At 42.2% G+C, this 21153-nt stretch overlaps 1 protein-coding gene across 1 annotated transcript in view; it reads left to right on the forward strand.

The window, feature by feature from the left end:
- mfsd13a (major facilitator superfamily domain containing 13A) overlaps positions 1–17393 on the forward strand; it is a 40664-nt gene extending 23271 nt beyond the window's left edge. Inside the window, exons 6-9 of the mRNA XM_063221557.1 lie at positions 1–92; positions 1612–1783; positions 13954–14147; positions 14563–17393. The exon at positions 1–92 is cut by the window's left edge and continues 5 nt beyond it. Of these exons, the coding sequence (XP_063077627.1) occupies positions 1–92; positions 1612–1783; positions 13954–14147; positions 14563–14813 (709 nt within the window). The 3' untranslated portion in view covers positions 14814–17393. The remainder of the gene's footprint in view (positions 93–1611; positions 1784–13953; positions 14148–14562) is intronic.
- Positions 17394–21153: the final 3760 nt, after the last annotated feature.

Raw genomic sequence — 21153 nt, forward strand, 5'->3', positions numbered from 1 at the left:
TCACTGCCACTTCAACAGCAACTTCTTTCCTCTGTTTCTGGAGCACCTGCTGTCAGACCGGATCTCTGCCTCAACGGGCTCCTTCCTACTTGGTAAGATGTCTGTCCATCCTTTTCCCCTCCATCCATCGACATGTTATTCCTGCTCTCCATCCATCCATCCTGCTCTCCATCCATGCATCCATCATCCTTCCATGCATCCATCCATTCAGTGGGCAACATGTAAGCTACAATCCAGTGCCACATGGCATTCCAATTTACCTGATTTTACCTGCCCTGATTGGACAAGTAAAACCAGGTCTTACCATGTGGCCCTGGATTGTAGCTTCTTAATATAGTCCATCCATCCATCCATCCTAGTGTGAACCTTTACTTCCATGTGTTTTTAATGTTCCATTTCATTCCCTGCTTCAATACATGAAAGTCAATCAAGCATTTGAACCTGCCAATTAGCGAATTAGTGATTTAGATTAGTGAAATGAGCTACAGTGAGCTGTGCGGTACTGAAGAAAACTTGAAAAGGTTGTTTGTGAAGATTCCCATTGATTCCCCATCATCTTGATTGAAAGAATGTGGGTATATGCAGTCGGGCTTCTTTTTGGAGTTTGAAGAGAATTAGACCTGAAGCGGTGTCTTAGTAGAAGAGATGAGATAAAACATCTTCTAGCTCCAAAACGTCTGGTGATGTCCTGTTTGACATTAACAGCGAGGTCGTTCATCTTTCTGAAGTCTGCATTGATTGCCTTGGCATTTTGTCGGAAGCCAGCCTGAGCTAGTCATTGTGTTGGAAACTGGTGCAGCACTTTTAAACATTTTTTTACTGGTGCATGTTAATCTGCAACAGCAAGGTAATGCAAAGTAAAGAATACATCAATGCAGTTTTCTTTTTTATTTTATGCCCTGGTCCTGTTCTCGCTGCACCAAAAGAGTGTCAACTCCAGAATCACGGAGCATATAGTCCTTTCTTCTCTAGTCACTGTGTATTTTATGTTGCTACCAAAGTACACCACCACCACATAGACCCTAAGTGTTTGGTCTGCACTGAGATCTTTTCAAATTCTTGTTTTTTTTTTTTACTGCCGTCCTGATGAATTCTGGCGGGAAGCTTCACCCCTGTCAGCACATTCTGTAATCACTTCCACATCGCAGTGGAACTTGCAGCATCCCTTCTTTTTACTTTTCTTTTATCTTGTGTGGTCTTGCAAGCAAATTCAAAGTATTTGTTTTCTTTATGTCTTTTCTTCTTCAGACTGTTAGTGTGACTTCTAAGAGCTTGTCCTTTTGGAGTGACATTCAGCAATTCTCTTGAGCCTTCTGATCTTCTTGACTAATTATACCAATTAGTCATTAATATTTGTGTGTGTGTGTGTGTGTGTGTGTGTGTGTGTGTGTGTGTGTGTGTGTGTGTGTGTGTGTGTGTGTGTGTGTGTGTGTGTGTGTGTGTGTGTGTGTGTGTGTGTGTGTGTGTATTTTTAAGAGTGTGTGTCGGTTGGTCGGTCTGTCTCTGTCTATCTCTGTTTACAGATGTGTTGTACATTGCTCCGCACCTGAACAATGTGTGTCTATCTGTGTGTATTAATGTCATCTCTCCTCCTCTCATCTGTCTTCACAGGTGTGTCCTACATCGCTCCGCACCTCAACAACCTGTACTTCCTGGCCCTGTGTCAGCGCTATGGAGTCTACCAGGTCATACGAAGCCTCTTCCTGCTCAAGCTGGGCCTCGCTCTGGCCATGCTATTGGCTGGAGCAGACTACATATACCTGCTCTGCATATTCATTGCCAGGTGAGGAACGCACACGCACACACACGCGCGCACACACACACACATATCTATACACACACACACACACACACACACACACACACACACACACACACACACACACACACACACACACACACACACACACACACACATATCTATACACACACACACACACACACACACACACACACACACACACACACACATATGGGTTGCATGTGCACATACTTAATCGTTTCAGGATTGGGAGGGGGAAGACTTTTTTTTCATTTTTGTTCAAATTTGAGTTAGATGGGGTATGTTTGGTGGTGGGGAGACTTCATGTTTTTCAGATAGGGGTGATGGTAGTCTTCCACCACATTTTGAGGGAGGAAACCAACGCACACCAGAGGTTTCGAGGTGCAGGTAGCGGGTGCAGGATCAATTTGGTAGAAGAAGGTACCGCACACTCAAGTCCATCGTGCTGCAATTTATTGACAAACAACGTTTCGGCCCGTATGGCCTTTCTCAAGTTTTACAAAAGCAAAGTGAAGACACCCCTTATAAATTGTCCTCTGGTTTGTGATTGGCTGACAGCAGCCGGTTAATCAGTTCAGTGACACCTGCCAGACAAGGTGAAATTGCATCTTGATTACAGTATGTTTTCTTTACAAATTGGCAGTAATGTCAAAAAGAGGTAAGACAATTTATAAAAATTAAAAGAAAAACAAAAACACATAGTGATACACCAGCCCCTGTGAGTGCAAGAGATCCAAATCCCAAGTATATACATTACGTGATGGGAAGGCAAAGTGAGAGCAACACTTGTAATTTTTAGATCAGGCCACTAGAGGCCGTCATGAAAAGTATTGTCTCATCTTGACACCCATCACCAAAGGCCAGATGATATGCACAATAAGATTGAGTCTACCTAGAGAAAACATTTTAATTCAAATTCCACATTTAGACCAAAGGGAACCAATGTCTTAAGAGAGTGGATATAATAATTTTCTCTCTGAGATAGTAAACGTTCTAGGTTACCCCCCCGTCTAGGCAGAGATACCTTCTCAATCCCTATGTATCTTAGTGCAGAGACCGAATGGCCAGCTTCCACAAAATGCGCAGCTACTGGATAGTTAAGGTTTTTACAGCGAATAGTGCTGCGATGCTCTGCAATGCGTACTTTTAACTCCCTACTAGTTTTTCCAACATATGACTTTCCACATGGGCACGTAATCAGATAAATAACAGATTTTGTGTTACATGTGATAATGCCTTTAATGGGAATACTTTTACCTGTGTGGGGGTGTTTGAATGTAGTGCATTTATAAGTATAACTGCATTGCGCGCAGGAGCCACATTTACGGTTACCATCCGGAATAGGGGTTAGAACCGACTTGGAGGGCACCATCAATGGTGGAAGATCAGAGTTTACTAACCTGTCTCTTATGTTTTTGCCACGTTTGTAAACTATTCGTGGTGGGTTCTGAAATGCATCACCAAGATTAATATCTGATTTGAGTATGTACCAGTGACGGTTAATAATACTCTTCAGTTGCTCAGAACATTTTGAATAGCATGTTGAAAATATAATGGCGGGTTCTTCTTTTTTCTTTGGCCTGTAACGCAATAGATCCGACCTGTGTCTTTTTATGATTTTGTCATTTGCAGAGATGATTTGAGATGACTTGTATCCGCGCGCTCGAAACTTGGACTCCATGGAGTTTATGTTGCGTGCGTAATCAGCCTCTTTACTGCAGATACGCTTGACTCTGCAGAACTGACTATAGGGGAGGCTGTTTTTAAGTGGAAGAGGATGACAAGAGTCTGCTCTTAAAAGACTGTTGCGTGCTGTCGGTTTAGTAAATAAATCAGTGTACAGTGTGTCATTTTCCCGTATGATCCACACATCCAAGAAGCTGATACGAGTCGAATCGAAGTCCATTGAAAAAGTTAAACATTCGGTGCAGTTATTAAGATAAGTAAAGAAATCTTTTAAGTCATCAATGCTCCCACGCCACAGGGCCACTACGTCATCTATGTAACGTTTCCAGAGTATTAGATGTTGTGTGAACCTGTTGTTGACCTGGATGTGTTTTTCTTCAAACAACCTCATGTATATATTAGCGAAGGACGGGGCAAAGGGACTGCCCATCGCTACCCCTCGTTTCTGTAAAAACCATCCATCTTGAAACAGGAAATAATTGCACGTCAGGATTAATTTGGCAAATTCCAGTATGCAGTTTGTGGATGGGTTTTGGGAGGTTGCTCGTTTGGAAAGAAAATGTTCTAATGCCTCCAAACCTTCGTCATGTGGTATAGAGGTATATAGAGCGTTCACGTCAAATGTCACAAGAATAATCTCATCTGCTGGAAGAGGGTTAACAGTGTCAATAACTGCCAGTAAATGCCCAGTATCTTTGATAAAAGATGGTGCAGCCTCTGCTAGGGGGCGAATAAAATGGTCAACAAAAGTAGACATAGAGGCTGTTAAAGAGCCTATACCAGCCACGATCGGACGACCAGGGGGCTTTTGGAGGTTCTTATGTATTTTAGGAAGCGTGTAAAAGGTCGGGATGACTGGGTTATCTACTCTTAAGAATTGCATCTCTTTTTTACTTATGTCTCCTGTATGAACAAATTCATCAAGTGTATCAAAAATCAGATTTTGGAACGATCGAGTTGGGTCCCCAGGTAATTTTTCATAAAACACATCATCGGTTAGTTGTCTTTCACATTCATTCACATAGTCAATTCGATTTTAAAAAACCACAAGACCTCCTCCTTTATCAGCAGGTTTAATAACTAGGGATTCGTCTGATCGTAAATCATTCAGTGCTTTTTTCTCATCAGCCGATAAGTTACTATGCGTGTTGAATTCGTGTTTTCTTTTCAACAGTTCAGTCGCATCTTGGTCCACCAATCTACAGAACGTCTCAATCGAGGCACTGCGGTTGGCTGGAGGTGTAAAGTCACTTTTTGGCCGAAAGAGGGTATTTGTGTGTTGGTGTTGTGACTCAGATGTATTTATGTCCACCTGGGATGCTGACTGAGTGGTGGCAAAAAATTCACGCAGCCTAATGTTGCGAAAAAACTTAAATAGATCAACCTTCACATCAAAGTCATTTGGTTGTGTAGTGGGAACAAAGGATAAACCCTTATTGAGAACTGAAAGATGAGAGGCGTTTAGTGTCTTACTGGAGAGGTTGAAGACAGTTATTTCTTCAGCGCTTTGTGTGGTTAGGTCCGTGTGCTCTGCGTACGTGCGCGCGTCCAACGTGGCTGTGTTTCCACTGGATTTCTTCTTGATGCCGCGCCGCGTGCGGCCTTTGGGGGCCGTCCTCGCCCTCGTCCGCGCCCGCGCTGCTGTGGCGCGGTGACGTGGGATCTGTTGGTTAAAAAACTGGAACTTGACGCAGTGGAAACATCAGATGAGTTGTCAAACGTGGATTGGAATTCTCCGGGGCGCGTCCTACGTGTGGAGCGTGGGCGTGATCTTCTTGCGGGGTTCCTCCAAAAGTAGACGTTGCCTTCGGCCGCATCCTTCGTATCTCTCTGGAATTTCTTGATCTTGAATTCTTTTATTTCGCTGGAAAGCTTTTTTATTTTTTCTTCGTTGTTCTTGAGGATGTCGTTGAACTCAGTTTCATTCTGGATACTGTCCTTGAGTGATTTGGTTTGGTCTGCGATGGCGAGGTCAATCACAGCCAGCTCTTGTTTCAGGTTGTCAACCAATAAAGTCATTAGGTCGAAGGAGCACTTGTTGAGAATAGCGCACCAACTGTCGCAGAATTCAGCCGTCTTGTTTCCCAACATCGGTTCCTTTTGCCATCTCAGTCCACGGGGGATCATCCCTTTCTTCACGTAGTCACTCAGGGTCACCATATGAAAATAGGTGTTGGTTCTTTGTGAAGTCAGGTCAAACAGCTCAGAGCCCATCTCGGTGTGATCGACGTAATCTGAAGGCGAACTGAACAATGAGTCAGTGACCAACATATCTTCGATGTCTTTTTGGCTGTATGAAAGCATTTTCGGTTGGGTTTGCTGATGGCCTGTGAGGGCTTCTGAGTCGGATTGCGTTGCCGGCATCTTGTGTGGACGATTCTGGGTGCTGTCGGTTGGGGAAGCGTCTATATTTTGAGGGAGGAAACCAACGCACACCAGAGGTTTCGAGGTGCAGGTAGCGGGTGCAGGATCAATTTGGTAGAAGAAGGTACCGCACACTCAAGTCCATCGTGCTGCAATTTATTGACAAACAACGTTTCGGCCCGTATGGCCTTTCTCAAGTTTTACAAAAGCAAAGTGAAGACACCCCTTATAAATTGTCCTCTGGTTTGTGATTGGCTGACAGCAGCCGGTTAATCAGTTCAGTGACACCTGCCAGACAAGGTGAAATTGCATCTTGATTACAGTATGTTTTCTTTACAAATTGGCAGTAATGTCAAAAAGAGGTAATAGCACAGCGGATGGGACACACCAAAGGGCCTTATCGTGCACTTTTGAGTAAAAGCATGAAAATCGGTACATATATCCTTCTTAATATGCTGATTAATGTTAGCGTTGGAGGCGTCGCGAAAAATGCATCGTTTTCAAGATGGCCGCCAAATCCAATATGGCCAACCCATATTAATGAATCTACCTGATATTTGGTAGTAAAAGCATGAAAATCGGTACATATATCCTTCTTGATATGCTGATTAATATTAGCATTGGAGACGTAGCGAAAAATGCATTGTTTTCAAGATGGCCGCCAAATCCAGTATGGCCGACCCATATTAATGAATCTACCTGACACTTGGTAGTAAAAGCATGAAAATCGGTACATATCTCCTCCTTCATATGCTAATGATTATTAGCATTGGAGGCGTCGCAAAAAATTAAGCATTTTCAAGATGGCCGTCAAATCCAATATGGCCTACCCATATTAATGAATCTTCCTGACACTTGGTAGTAAAAACATGAAAATTGGTACACATATCATTCTTGATATCCTGATGAATATTACCATTGGAGGCATTGCTAAAAATGCTGTATTTTCAAGATGGCCGCCACATCCATTATGGCCAACCCATATTAATGAAGCTACCTGACAGTTTGTAGTAAAGGTATGGAAATTTGTGCACAGTTACTTTTTTATATTTTGATTGATAAAATAAATCGATACTTTGCAAAAAAAAGTTTACATTTCAAGATGGCTGCCAAATCAAATATGGATAACGCATTTTAATAAATCCTTCAGGCACTTTTGGTAAAACCATGGAAACTGGTGCACATTTACTTCTTGATGTGCTCATTAATATTAGAAATTGAGGCATTGTGGGAAAACAAAAAACATTTTCAAAATGGCCTTGCATATAATTAACACTCACAAAATACCATTGACAATGATTAAACATTATTGGCATGTTATCAAATGAAATGATGCATATGTTATGGTTTTGCCCAAATTGTGTCTGCCATCACCACAATAGGTTATTTTCTGTAATGTGATAACTTAAGAATAGGTGCAAGAGTTTGCACCACCTCTTGTGTTCTACCACTCTATAATAGGTGCATGCTGATTAAGTGTTAAAACCTTACACTTTGAAGATTGCTGACTTTGTTTGCATTATGGGTTTTGTAGAGATGGACAGATCTGTATGAAATGTTCTGTGCTAATACTCTTAAATAGGTACACTCATTGCATTCTTGAGGCCTCAAATAGGTAATACGGCAGTAGCGTTATGTACAAATCCAAGGCTTTTGAGGGGCTTGTGGGATGTACAGCAAATCTAGCGCTTAGTGATAACTGCATAGGCCTTGTACAAATTCCAAAAGGGCCAGGATTGCAAGTTTGCTAGAGAGAAAGTTCACTTGATTTGTTAATTCATGGACATTGTTATGATTGCTTACTTAAAAATAAACCAAAAGTTGATGACTACTTCTAGCTGCACAAGGTTTTCAAACAAACTGCAATCCTGCCTATCCAATGCAAGTTGTATGGTATATCTTGCCTGGTTAACACAAGTTGATCTCACAAGTGAGCTAATCTGGTGGTTATGCAATTTCTCATAGTAAAGTTGTGATTTACGATTGCCCATGGCAGTTTATAGGTTAAGAATGTGGTATTTGGCATATGTGTAGCCCATATCCAATCATGTCAGTTGTATCTATTCAAACAAACTGCAGACATTGCCTTAACACCCCTACTCATTCTCCTGATTGAACCCCAAGATCTGGTACCCTCACTGAGTGATGGAATCCATGCTACATTTCAGATCAGAAGAATTGTATATACAATGGCCAACATCAATAAAACCGCCAATAATGCCTAATTAAAAGGTTTACTTAAACTTTGAATAAATGGTGAATGGCACAGTTGGAACATGATGGCCATCAAAAAGTCAACTCAGGGTATGTAAAATATAACTTGAGCGAAAAGTTTGCGTGTACAGTATTAGGATTCATTTCTAGACCATGATGATGATGTGAAGATTTGGCGTATGGTGTGTGTGTGTGTGTGTGTGTGTGTGTATGTGTGTGTGTGTGTGTGTGTGTGTGTGTGTGTGTGTGTGTTGTGTGTGTGTGTGTGTGTGTGTGTTGCGTGACAACCGGTGCCGTGGGTAATATGGGACAGTCATATTTGATTTGATTTTTGTTCATGCCATTCCTAATATGAATCAGCATCTAAAGAAGTAACTGTGTACCAACTGTCATACTTTTACCACAAAGTACCAGGTAGTTAATATGGGCTGGCCATATTTGATTTGTCGGCTATCTTGAAAACAATGATTTTTTTTCCCCCGCGATGCCTCCAATGCTAATATTAATCAGCATATCAAGGATATGTGTACCGATTTTCATGCTTTTACCACCAAGTGTCAGGTAAATTCATTAATATGGATTTGGCGGCCATCTTGAAAACGATGTTTTTTTTGTGACGTCTCCAATGCTAATGTTAATCAGCATATCAAGAAGGATATGTGGACCGATTTTCATGCTTTTACTACCAAGTCTCAGGTAGATTCATTAATATGGGTCGGTCTTATTGGATTTGGCGGCCATCTTGAAAACGATGAATTTTGTGCAACGCCTCCAACGCTAAATTTAATCAGCATATCAAGAAGGATATGTGAACCGATTTTCATGCCTTTACTACCAAGTGTTAGGTTGATAGGTAGATTCATAAATATGAATTGTCCATATTGGATTTGGCGGCCATCTTGAAAACGATTAATTTTTCATGACGCCTCCAATGCTAATGTTAATCAGCATATCAAGAAGGATATGTGTACCGATTTTCATGCTTTTACCACCAAGTGTCAGGTAGATTCATTGATATGGGTCGGCCATATTGGATTTGGCAGCCATCTTGAAAACTCTGAATTTTTCGCGACGCCTCCAACGCTAATATTAATCAGCATATCAAGAAGGATATGTGTACTGATTTTCATGCTTTTACTCAAAAGTGCACGATCAAATCACCCATCCGCCGTACTATAAGACAATTTATAAAAACTAAAAGAAAAACAAAAACACATAGTGATACACCAGCCCCTGTGAGTGCAAGAGATCCAAATCCCAAGTATATACATTAAGTGATGGGAAGGCAAAGTGAGAGCAACACTTGTAATTTTTAGATCAGGCCACTAGAGGCCGTCATGAAAAGTATTGTCTCATCTAGGGATGTTAACCAGTAACCGGTTAACCGGTAATCGACCGGTTCAACTTTAACCGGTTAAAATGTTCTGCTATCGGTTAACCAGATGTAATAATATTAATAATTATAATAATAATTTCCTCCCAAAAAACGATAATTTTGAGATTTTAGTATGATAATTCAGCATTTTCCATCTGGCAACAATGGCTGGACATGGCAGGTCCTGTCAGCGCAGCAAAAAAAAAGCTTATGTGAAAAATAAAAATGAAAAAATCAGTGCTGTGCATATCAGGCACGCAGACGTTTTAAAATTTAAGATTACCGGTTAACCACCGGTTAATGAGTCTCGGTAACCGGTTAAGAGTGTTTTCAATTTTCGCCATCCCTAGTCACATCTTGACACCCATCACCAAAGGCCAGATGATCTGCACAATAAGATTGAGTCTACCTAGAGAAAACATTTTAATTCAAATTCCACATTTAGACCAAAGGGAACCAATGTCTTAAGAGAGTGGATATAATAATTTTCTCTCTGAGATAGTAAACGTTCTAGGTTACCCCCCCGTCTAGGCAGAGATACCTTCTCAATCCCTATGTATCTTAGTGCAGAGACCGAATGGCCAGCTTCCACAAAATGCGCAGCTACTGGATAGTTAAGGTTTTTACAGCGAATAGTGCTGCGATGCTCTGCAATGCGTACTTTTAACTCCCTACTAGTTTTTCCAACATATGACTTTCCACATGGGCACGTAATCAGATAAATAACAGATTTTGTGTTACATGTGATAATGCCCTTAATGGGAATACTTTTACCTGTGTGGGGGTGTTTGAATGTAGTGCATTTATAAGTATAACTGCATTGCGCGCAGGAGCCACATTTACGGTTACCATCCGGAATAGGGGTTAGAACCGACTTGGAGGGCACCATCAATGGTGGAAGATCAGAGTTTACTAACCTGTCTCTTATGTTTTTGCCACGTTTGTAAACTATTCGTGGTGGGTTCTGAAATGCATCACCAAGATTAATATCTGATTTGAGTATGTACCAGTGACGGTTAATAATACTCTTCAGTTGCTCAGAACATTTTGAATAGCATGTTGAAAATATAATGGCGGGTTCTTCTTTTTTCTTTGGCCTGTAACGCAATAGATCCGACCTGTGTCTTTTTATGATTTTGTCATTTGCAGAGATGATTTGAGATGACTTGTATCCGCGCGCTCGAAACTTGGACTCCATGGAGTTTATGTTGCGTGCGTAATCAGCCTCTTTACTGCAGATACGCTTGACTCTGCAGAACTGACTATAGGGGAGGCTGTTTTTAAGTGGAAGAGGATGACAAGAGTCTGCTCTTAAAAGACTGTTGCGTGCTGTCGGTTTAGTAAATAAATCAGTGTACAGTGTGTCATTTTCCCGTATGATCCACACATCCAAGAAGCTGATACGAGTCGAATCGAAGTCCATTGAAAAAGTTAAACATTCGGTGCAGTTATTAAGATAAGTAAAGAAATCTTTTAAGTCATCAATGCTCCCACGCCACAGGGCCACTACGTCATCTATGTAACGTTTCCAGAGTATTAGATGTTGTGTGAACCTGTTGTTGACCTGGATGTGTTTTTCTTCAAACAACCTCATGTATATATTAGCGAAGGACGGGGCAAAGGGACTGCCCATCGCTACCCCTCGTTTCTGTAAAAACCATCCATCTTGAAACAGGAAATAATTGCACGTCAGGATTAATTTGGCAAATTCCAGTATGCAGTTTGTGGATGGGTTTTGGGAGGTTGCTCGTTTGGAAAGAAAATGTTCTAATGCCTCCAAACCTTCGTCATGTGGTATAGAGGTATATAGAGCGTTCACGTCAAATGTCACAAGAATAATCTCATCTGCTGGAAGAGGGTTAACAGTGTCAATAACTGCCAGTAAATGCCCAGTATCTTTGATAAAAGATGGTGCAGCCTCTGCTAGGGGGCGAATAAAATGGTCAACAAAAGTAGACATAGAGGCTGTTAAAGAGCCTATACCAGCCACGATCGGACGACCAGGGGGCTTTTGGAGGTTCTTATGTATTTTAGGAAGCGTTGTTTGTCAATAAATTGCAGTCTTCCACCACAACCAAACATTAACACACACACACACACACACACACACACACACACACACACACACACACACACACACACACACACACACACACACACACACACACCAGACTTTATCACAGCCTCATATCATGTGTGTGAAATGTTGCTGGAAGTAGATGGTGATAACACTCAATGAAAAGTCCATTTCCAGCACTCGGTGCCCTAGCTGTCAGTTTAGTTGCTTATATATTACATTTAGAAGAGGTGAACCTTAGGCAGCAGGAAGTTCAGACACCAGTTCTCTAAAGAGTTGTAAGCAACTGAACACGTTTCTGATTGATGGAACGTTTCGCTCCTCATTGAAAGACCTTCATCAGTTGTCTGGTTGATGTAAAGTAGTGCCCGTTCACGGTGGTCGCACACTTTTTTTTCTAGGTTATTGCCTTTTCACCGTCTCTGGTTATGCTTTCTCAGACTACTCCCTTCTCCTCTTGACAAAGGATTTCCTTGAGAAGGTGTGGAGAGTTCAGAGTTGCTCCATTGGCTTAAAACTAAACTCAGGGTAAAATGACCAGGAAGAATAAGGATCCTCATTCCTCACAGACAGACACCAAGACGCCCGTTGTATCATGTTCAAGTAGTAAAGACACACTCACACTATCGCCTAATGGTTTTCACAGTTCTTAACTGGGTGCTGAATCCCACATAACCCATAAATGAATAAAGGAAGCAAAGGACAGCAGATTTGTCTGTGTTTATTCGCCCACAAACGTTTCGGGCAGAGCCCTTCTTCAGCGTGTAATGTGTTCAAGTAGACCAGGTCAGGTCACCTGTTGCGTCAGTGCGTCCCGTGCTTCGGGTAATTAATATTTGCACTTATTTACCTGGCAAATACTCCACCCAGCTTGGCTAAGGTCAAAGGAAGTTGTGCTGCAACAGCAGTTGTGCTCCCACGCCAGATGGTTACTTTGACACTTCAGTGGAGTCAACCTTCCACACTTTTTTTTTTTTCTTCAGCCTTTTCCGAGATTCTGGTCATTGTAATGGGGACAGGTGTTTGTTTACATTTCAAGAAAACATTTTTATTTATTCCCAAAAACATCCAAAAAGATATGCAACATCAGCAGACAACTAGCAAACAGTGATACCTTTTGGGAAAATATTTGGAGTAGGCCTATGTTAATTTAAAAAAAAAAAAAATAACAAAAGCTGCCCCCATAGAGTAGCTCATATCTCGGAAAGGGCTGAGCCAAAAAATACAGAATCACTGGGTACTGACAAGTCAAGGGTAGTGTGAGCAATACAACAGAATATTAAAATGGGCAGGAATGTTTATATTTTTTCCTTTTGTCCCTCAATGTCCGAGTGTTTACAAAAGGCTTGTCTAAGCTGTTCAGCCTTGGATACACACGGGCCATGTGTGTCTGAGACCAGAGCAGAGCCTATTGATGCAGCAGTGTTCTGCCTTACAAAGGCAAAGTGCAATAATTACGCCAGCATTGAATTTGAAAACAAGGTTTTGTATTGGGTGTGGTTGTATATTGTAGTAACTGCAAATTTTACATGACAATACCTAAAACGGGTCACATTTGGAGCATAAGGCTTTGTCACAAGGTGTTATGGAGGTGTAATGAAGACCATTTCCAGTATAAACCCAATTTGGAAAAAAGATGTAGTTACCACACTTTGCCTACGGCAGTACAGCCGTGTTATGTATCAGGGGGAGTGGTTGTGATGGGCAGGGTGTCACACAGGTCAGAGGTGTTTTCTCTACTTCTTTTCTTTGCTTTTCTTTGAAGCTTTCTTTGCAGATTTATTTGGCCGCTGTTGTTGACCCAGCAACACGAAACTTGACATTGCGATTGCCCTGAATCGTTTCAAGTCCGGCAAGACGACTATCCAATGTCAGCTCAGTGTAAGGCAGATCTATTCAACCAGTGACCCACGGGGAAGATGCAGCATCTTTAAAACTTTCTGCTGCCCAGTGACTGACTTAAAATTGGATGTAGTTCAGTGTTTTTTTCACCGATGATTACTTAATGATGGTACTGCTGAATACATTGAAGTTGCACAGTTGCACTGTTGCAATAGAATGTAGATAGCCAGACATTCCTTTGGAATAGTTGGATATGTTTGGGGCAGGTGTTGCCTAGTAATTGTTGGGGTCTTTTAAATTGGAGGGTCACAGCCTCAGCAATAGAGGAAACCTTATGAAGCGCTATAAGCACATTATTTGTTCAAAAAAAGTAAACAATAATCAGTGTATGGTGGTGATTATTATACCCCTGGATTAAGTCAGGGTTTTTTTTTGTGTGTGTGTTTGCGTCCTTCCACAGTAATGGAGTGTTGGGCATGTGTAAGCTACTTTATTCCAGGGGAACTGGCCTCGTTGCTAGTTCACTGTCAAACTAAATGTAATGCACTTTTTATACATCCTAACGACGTCTTTTTCTTCTTCCTCTTGTTTTTGTGTTGGTGTCCTCCACAGTAATCGAGTGTTTACTGAGGGCACGTGTAAGCTCCTCAACCTGGTCATAACGGACCTGGTGGACGAGGACTTTGTCCTGAACCGGCGTCAGCAGGCCGCCTCCGCACTCCTCTTCGGGATGGTGGCCCTGGTCACCAAGCCTGGGCAGACCTTCGCACCCCTCATCGGGACCTGGCTACTCTGCGTCTACACAGGTGAATACTGCAGAGAGGGGAGGTTCATTAGTTGCATGCATGCAAAAAAAAAAGGGAAAAAAAGCGGAATACAGTAGCTATAACGGGTCAAGTCAATTGCAAGCTTAAACGGCCAAGTCCATGGATACTCTGTCTATATACAGGCGATTGCTGCAGGGAGACCACAATATAACGCTTAGCAGACATGCATAGAAGGGCCGATCACACATTCACTATGGTGCCTTGTGTAGGAATCATTGATTTGCCATGCTTTTACCTTTTTTTGCGCTTTTACCATGGTACCTCATGTTGGGTAATCACAAATCAGTTTTCTCTCTCTCTCAGGCAATGACATCTTCGAGCAAAGCGGTATGCATTCCCTTATTGATTTATTTGAATATTTCTCTCTCTCCCTCCCTCTTGTCCTCTCTCCCAGGTTACGACATCTTCGAGCGGGCGGCGGTGCACGACACGGCGGTGGTGGCGGCCCCTAGTGATGAGGTGGTGGGCTCGGTGCCCCTGCGGCAGGGCTGCTTCTACCTGCTGGTGCTGGTGCCCATCACCTGTGCCCTGCTGCAGCTGCTGGCCTGGTCGCGCTTCACGCTACACGGCAGCCGCCTGCAGAGCATCAAGGCCCAGAGGCAGGGCGTCCAGCCGGGGCCCCTCACGGACATCAAGGCCATCTAGTGGTCCGGAAGGGAACTGTGCCCCGCTGTATAATAGCGAGCCTATTATGGGGCTTATGTAGTCTACGCATCCTGATGGATACGAGTGCTGCAAGGCATTGCATCCCTACGCTTTAGCAACATCGTGTGTTGATGCCTAGCAAAACGCGTCTCCTGAATTTTTGATGCTTGACGTGAGTTGCATGCATAGTCATTGGAGTAGACAGCCTAAACATGACTGCTCCATCTGGATGGGCCCTTGGGGGACCTGCTGCCCGACAAAGGTGAAGTGCAGTAAATGCATTATTTGTCAAAATTGAGTTTAGACTGAAAATGGTCTTTTGTAACACCACCTTTATATTCTTACAAAGTTTTACGGTTCAAACGCATCCAGTGGTAGAGCTATTGGTTTGTAAAATTTACAGTAACTGCAATATCCAACCTAATACCCAATACTTTGAAGAGCTTTTCTCAGTTTCAATGTTGGCATAATTACTGCACTTTGTCTATGCAGGGCAGTAACTGATCAATACTGGATGTGATCTAATGCTAGCCTGAGCTTGCCATCCGTAAATTTCTGCTCAATTCGCATTTCTCTCCACGCTACATCTGGGCTGGTGTGACGGAGGTCATCTTGCACCTGTTCACCCCCCTCGGGGATCGAACGTGCGACCTCGTCAACTACAACGGTTCGGCAATGGGAGACACAGTACGATACCGCTGGGCCAAGAGACTAGTCTCTCGGCCCAACGGCACGAGACTGTATGAAGCTATCGGAGGGAGGTTTACCAACGTTCCACGCCAACTCTGTGCTAGTTAGCCTCCGTTACACTGGGTCCTGTGGGAGACAACTGGCCAATCGGCGAACAGGGGAGGGACGAGGGAGTAGGGGCGAACGATGACCCATTACACACAAGTACATTATCAAACGTTAGCGATTGGGTAAAGTAAGACTCATTTCAATCTTAAACAGAGGTCACCCCTCCCACCTGTATTGTTTCTCAATTCCGCAGTTCCAGACCCTCCATAGGAATAAAATTAGTACCAGGATATGGCAAGACCAGGCTTGTATTAGATCAAGCACCTCCTTTGTGTGTTATTTAGAGATTAGTGTTTTGGTCCCAAGGGCCTTACCTGAAGGGACATGACTTGAGCGCTCTATGGAGTACAACACCACTGAAGCACATGAGGGACATTGTGGTGTCGGGTGGCATTACGAGGCCATCTAGTGGAGTGGAATGGACAAAGGAACCTGATTGAGTTTGCATGAAAATCTGATACGATTTCTCTGCACCAAAGCACATACACAGACACACTCACTGCCACACACCTGTGCTTTAGCACATGCGCAGGTGTACAGGTGTTGTCACCGCCAGAGACTTGTCACCGCCTTCTGCCTAACAAATACAGATGAAAAAACGCTTGATAACGGAGCCTTGTGAACACCTCTCTTGAGGAGGAAGAGCTCTCTATGTAAAACCATCTGGCTCACTCTATGGAGTGCCTTGACTTTTGTTTTTATGTGATATAGGAAAATAACTGTTATTTCTTTGTTTTAAATATTTATATTGTGTAATGATCTTGTGACCAAATGCAGTGAGAAGGGAAGGAAGGAGGGGGAAATCAGTTTAAAAAATCACTAAGGGACCAATAGATAACCCAGTGGACAGAAACAACTTGTGGTGTTGTCCTGTGGAGGCACATACACAGCCTGCTGTTGCCAAGGGGAAAACGTGTTGAGGGAGGCGAGGGGTTGGCTTGTGGGTGACTTTTCTCACCCATGCCAAGCATGCTTCTATCTGCCCAAAAAATCCAAAGGCACGTCTACTGTAGGTTTGCATTTCTGTCTGGTGAAGGAAGGAAGGAACTGCTCTTTCTATGTTCCTTTTTTCTTTTTTCTTTGACTGATTTTCTATAGGAGAACTTTGGTGTGAATCAAGGGCATAGCTGTGCTGTTAGAGGTTCAACAGTGCTTTTTATTAGGGAAAAAGAATATGAGCAGTTGGTGTGACTGAGATGGACTCAGAGTACTGGTAGCTTAATGCAGGGGTTCCCAAACTCTACCATGACAAGGCCCCCTACTGTACTGGTAGATTCCCGCCAATGCCACACTATTTTTTTCCTGTGCACCCGGTTTCACAACTCGAAGTTGGTGCATTCATAAACCCATCCAAGTACTACAGAAAGCACAATGCATATTAACATATTTACATTGTAAAGAAGAAAATTACTCCACTGGGGTTGTTTTTTTTTTTTTTTTTTTTTTTCATTTTTGCTTACTTAAAGTTATTCAATTGATAAAATTATTCAGTTTATTTTGCTATATTTTTCCTGCCAACCTGCCGCCGCCCCCTGGCATCCCCCCGCGGGCCCCACTTTGAAAGCCACTGGCTTAATGGCTATCTGGAGACGTTAAAGGGTGCAATACGTAAGCCTCTATTTCCCCATTCAAGCCCTATGTCCCGTTTGGTTACCTGCCTGTTCATTATGCATTCATTTACACCTTTTATGTCTGGTTTCACTTCCCTATGCCCCTTTTCAGTTGCAGTTCATTATTACTTTATCTACCTTGCAGCAAATGTTCACATGTATCGTCTTATTTTTTTGTAAGTATTTTTGGGTGGCTTTTTGACCTTTATTATTATAGGACAATGTGAGAGACAGGAAATGACTAGGGGAGAGAGAGATGGGGTAGGGTCGGGAAATGACCCCAGCCGGACTCGAACTGGGGTCCCCGTGGGCAGTGTAAGCCCAAATGTGGTGGGCTTAGCACGACACTTATCGTCTGTAAACACCAGGGCTAATGCGAATACAATGCACCCATTTTACACTCCTGGGCTCCTATGGACGCCTCCACCCCTGGTACACCCTGGCAGTATGACTTCCTGTCACATGACTTCCTGTGGGCACCCCCATACTTGGGGTACTGGTGACTGGTGCACACAGGTATGTCGAAGTGGGGGCATACTAAAGTGGTACAGACAACACTCAAGTCACAACATTCAACAATGCTATGCCTTGATTGACACCAAACCTCTCTCTTTAATCTTCTTTTCTATGGATATGGATGACGATATTGGTTTGTGATTGGGGCATGTCTGTTTGAAACTGCATTCCAGGTGTGAACAGTGTTCAGTTGCATGATATGAGTTGTACTGAGCAACGTAGCAAATAGCTAAGGCTTTGTTTTTGTTTTATTTTTTTTATTTTTTTACATGCATCCTCCAGATTTATCCCTTTTGATAGTGAATGGTTTTGTCCAATGCCTCAGTCTTGTGTGCCAGCAATTAGCATAGGTTTCGAAGTTGTATTGTTTTGTATTGCGTGAAGCGGTATATGTTGTTTTGTCTGATCTACACATTCCAAACAAAAGAAGTACAAGGCTTGTTTTGAATTTCATACCCAGACTGGAAACAAAGAAAAATGTTTTGTATTGTTTAAGTGTAGATTTCATACCCAGACTGAAAACAAAGAAAAAGACAAATGTTTTGTATCGATAAATTGTAGATTTGGCCACATGTATATTTTTTATAATTGTTATACACAGTGTTTTCAAGTTCTACAAACAGAGGGAGGAATGAAAACTCCTTAAGTTGCAAAGAAATTGGCCACAGGAGCTTGTGCAATTGTAAGCCCAAATGGGAAAGTTGGGGATCTCTGTTCCCTGTGGCATCAACTGTTGTTAATTCATTGTCGCCAAATGATAATAAAAAGTAATGCAATGATTGAAACTGATGTGTAGTTTTGGATGCATTTTAAAAAAAAAATATATATATATATATATATACAGTACCTACTGGCATGCGTAAATGACATTCATCATCTGTTATTTCTGGAACAAAGAAATGTGTTTTGGGTAACTACAGTCTGTAGGATGATGGCCAGAATAGATATTCCAACTATACTGCTCTTTGCAACTATGCTGCCTAGTCCCAAATCTTTTCATGAATATGTGAAAGCCCATTGGGAAACTCCAACTCCCATTGTCATTGTGACACAGCACCCCACAGCACACTGCACACAACGAAATTGCATGTATGCCTCACCCGTGCAAGTGGGCAGCCCTCAGACAGCCCCATGGGGAGCAGTGCGGTGGGACGGTACCATGCTCAGGGTACCTCAGTCATGGAGGAGGAGCGCAGTGGAGAGCACTGGTTGATTACTCCCCCCACCAACCTGGCAGGTCGGGAGTCGAACCGGCAACCTCTGGGATACAAGTCTGACGCCCTAACCGCTCACCCATGACTGTCCTAAGTAATTAACATAATATTTACTAGTTAGACCAAGATACACTAAGTGTTGCAGCTACAAATGTATATTACAGGAGACACAAGGAGAACATGGCAACATGGAGAAGATCCACCTTTTTATTGTTGAAAAGTTTAATTTTCCAAGTCAATGAATACGAATTTGATAGTGAATGAGCAGCATGAATTCTAAACGTAAAATATGACCAACTGTGCCTTTTAAGCCGTAATGAATTTCATATTTCAGATGGCAAAATGCAATTTTTGTTTGTTTTAGACATCCAGTGAGGTTGATCATTTGTGTGTTCATATACAGGCTGATCTAAACAACTTCAAAAAATGTATAGCTGTGTAATTTAAGGCCAGGGGAATGATGCCAAAATGTTTTAAAATGCACACGTGATGTTTGTTATTAGTAGTACTGTGATGAGAGCCCAATGTACATCTGCATTAGAAAGCAGTTTGGTCGACTTTGTGTTATCATGTTGCCTTACCAAAAGAATAGTCGAAAACGTTTTTTTGCACTGATGTGTGTGAGTGAGTTTCTCAGACTGTCTACACTGGGCTATTTGTGTGATGTTAAACTCATGAAGAGAGAATCGCACCACCACGGCCCCTCCTAGAAAACCTGTGGGAACACTCTCTTCACGCGATGCATCTTGTGTAACCTTTCACCTCATCACAAGAGCACCATGCGCGCGGCCCCTCGTTGATGAACCCTTGTGCGCGCCATTCATCGTCATTATCATCACCATGCTCTGAACTGGAACTTGCACTATTTTATTTCTTTCTCAGAAGTTGTTTGTTGTCAACAACCACTGTTGCTTTTCGGAAAGGAACTATGAAATTCGACCACTTTCACCGTTTGACCATGTGGTCAGCACGAAATGTTGGACTAATCGCCATTGCAGCCAAGGAGGACATCATTGGTTCGGAAGGAGATCTATATGCCATGGGGTAAATTTCACACGACTAGAGCACACTATTACTTTCGAACGTGAGACAATTCCTCAACCTTGACTGGAACATTTACTTTCAAGGTAGGTTTAATGAGGCGCTGTGCTCCTCCGTTTTGCTCCATCTTTGAGGTCGGTGGAAGACCCCTAATTATCTAACTTGGCTGGGCCTACAACAACCGCGGCAAATAAAGAATGTAGGGCCTAAACGGAAATGTACTAATCACTACTTTATGCAATTATTTTCGTTACAAGGCAATTAGTCCAGCGGATTGGTGAATTGATCATGCACTTTTGAGTAAAAGCATGAAAATTGGTACACATATACCTCTTCCTATGCTTATTCATATAAGCGTTGGAGGCGTCGCAAAAAATTAAGAATTTTCAAGATGGCCGCCAAATCCAATATGGCCAACCCAAATTAATGAAACTACCTGGCACGTTGTTGTAAAAAGCATTAAATGTGGTACATATATCTTTCTTGATATGCTGATTAATATAAGCATTGGAGGCGTAGCGAAAAATTATGAATTTTCAAGATGGCCGCCAATTCCAATATGGCCAACCCAAATTAATGAAACTACCTGGCACGTTGTTGTAAAAAGCATTAAATGTGATACATATATCTTTCTTGATATGCTGATTAATATAAGCATTGGAGGCGTAGCGAAAAATTATGAATTTTCAAGATGGCCGCCAATTCCAATATGGCCAACCTATATTAATGAAACTAGCTTATACTTTGTAGTAAAGGCGTGAAAATTGGTACACATGTCCTTGTTAATATGCTGATCAATGTTATTGTTGGAGGCGCCGCGAAAAATGTTGTATTTTCAAGATGGCCGCCAAATCCAATATGGCCAACCCATATTGGTGAGAAACCATCATGCACTGCGTCATAAATGCCTGAAATTTGGTAAATACATACTTTATGATGTACCTATAAATGTTAGAAATGGAATTGTTGCGTAAAACCAAAATTTAAATGTTCAAAATGGCCCCCAAATGAAATATGGCCGACCCATATAACAGGAATTGTATAGCAGATGAGTGAATCCATTATGCACGTAGTAAAAGCATGAAAATTGTTACACATTTCCTTCTATTTCAGCTGATTAATATTAGATGTGAAAAATACAGAATTTTCAAAATGGCCGCC

This window comes from Engraulis encrasicolus, chromosome 17, assembly GCF_034702125.1.
Source record: "Engraulis encrasicolus isolate BLACKSEA-1 chromosome 17, IST_EnEncr_1.0, whole genome shotgun sequence".
Lineage (NCBI taxonomy): Eukaryota > Metazoa > Chordata > Actinopteri > Clupeiformes > Engraulidae > Engraulis > Engraulis encrasicolus.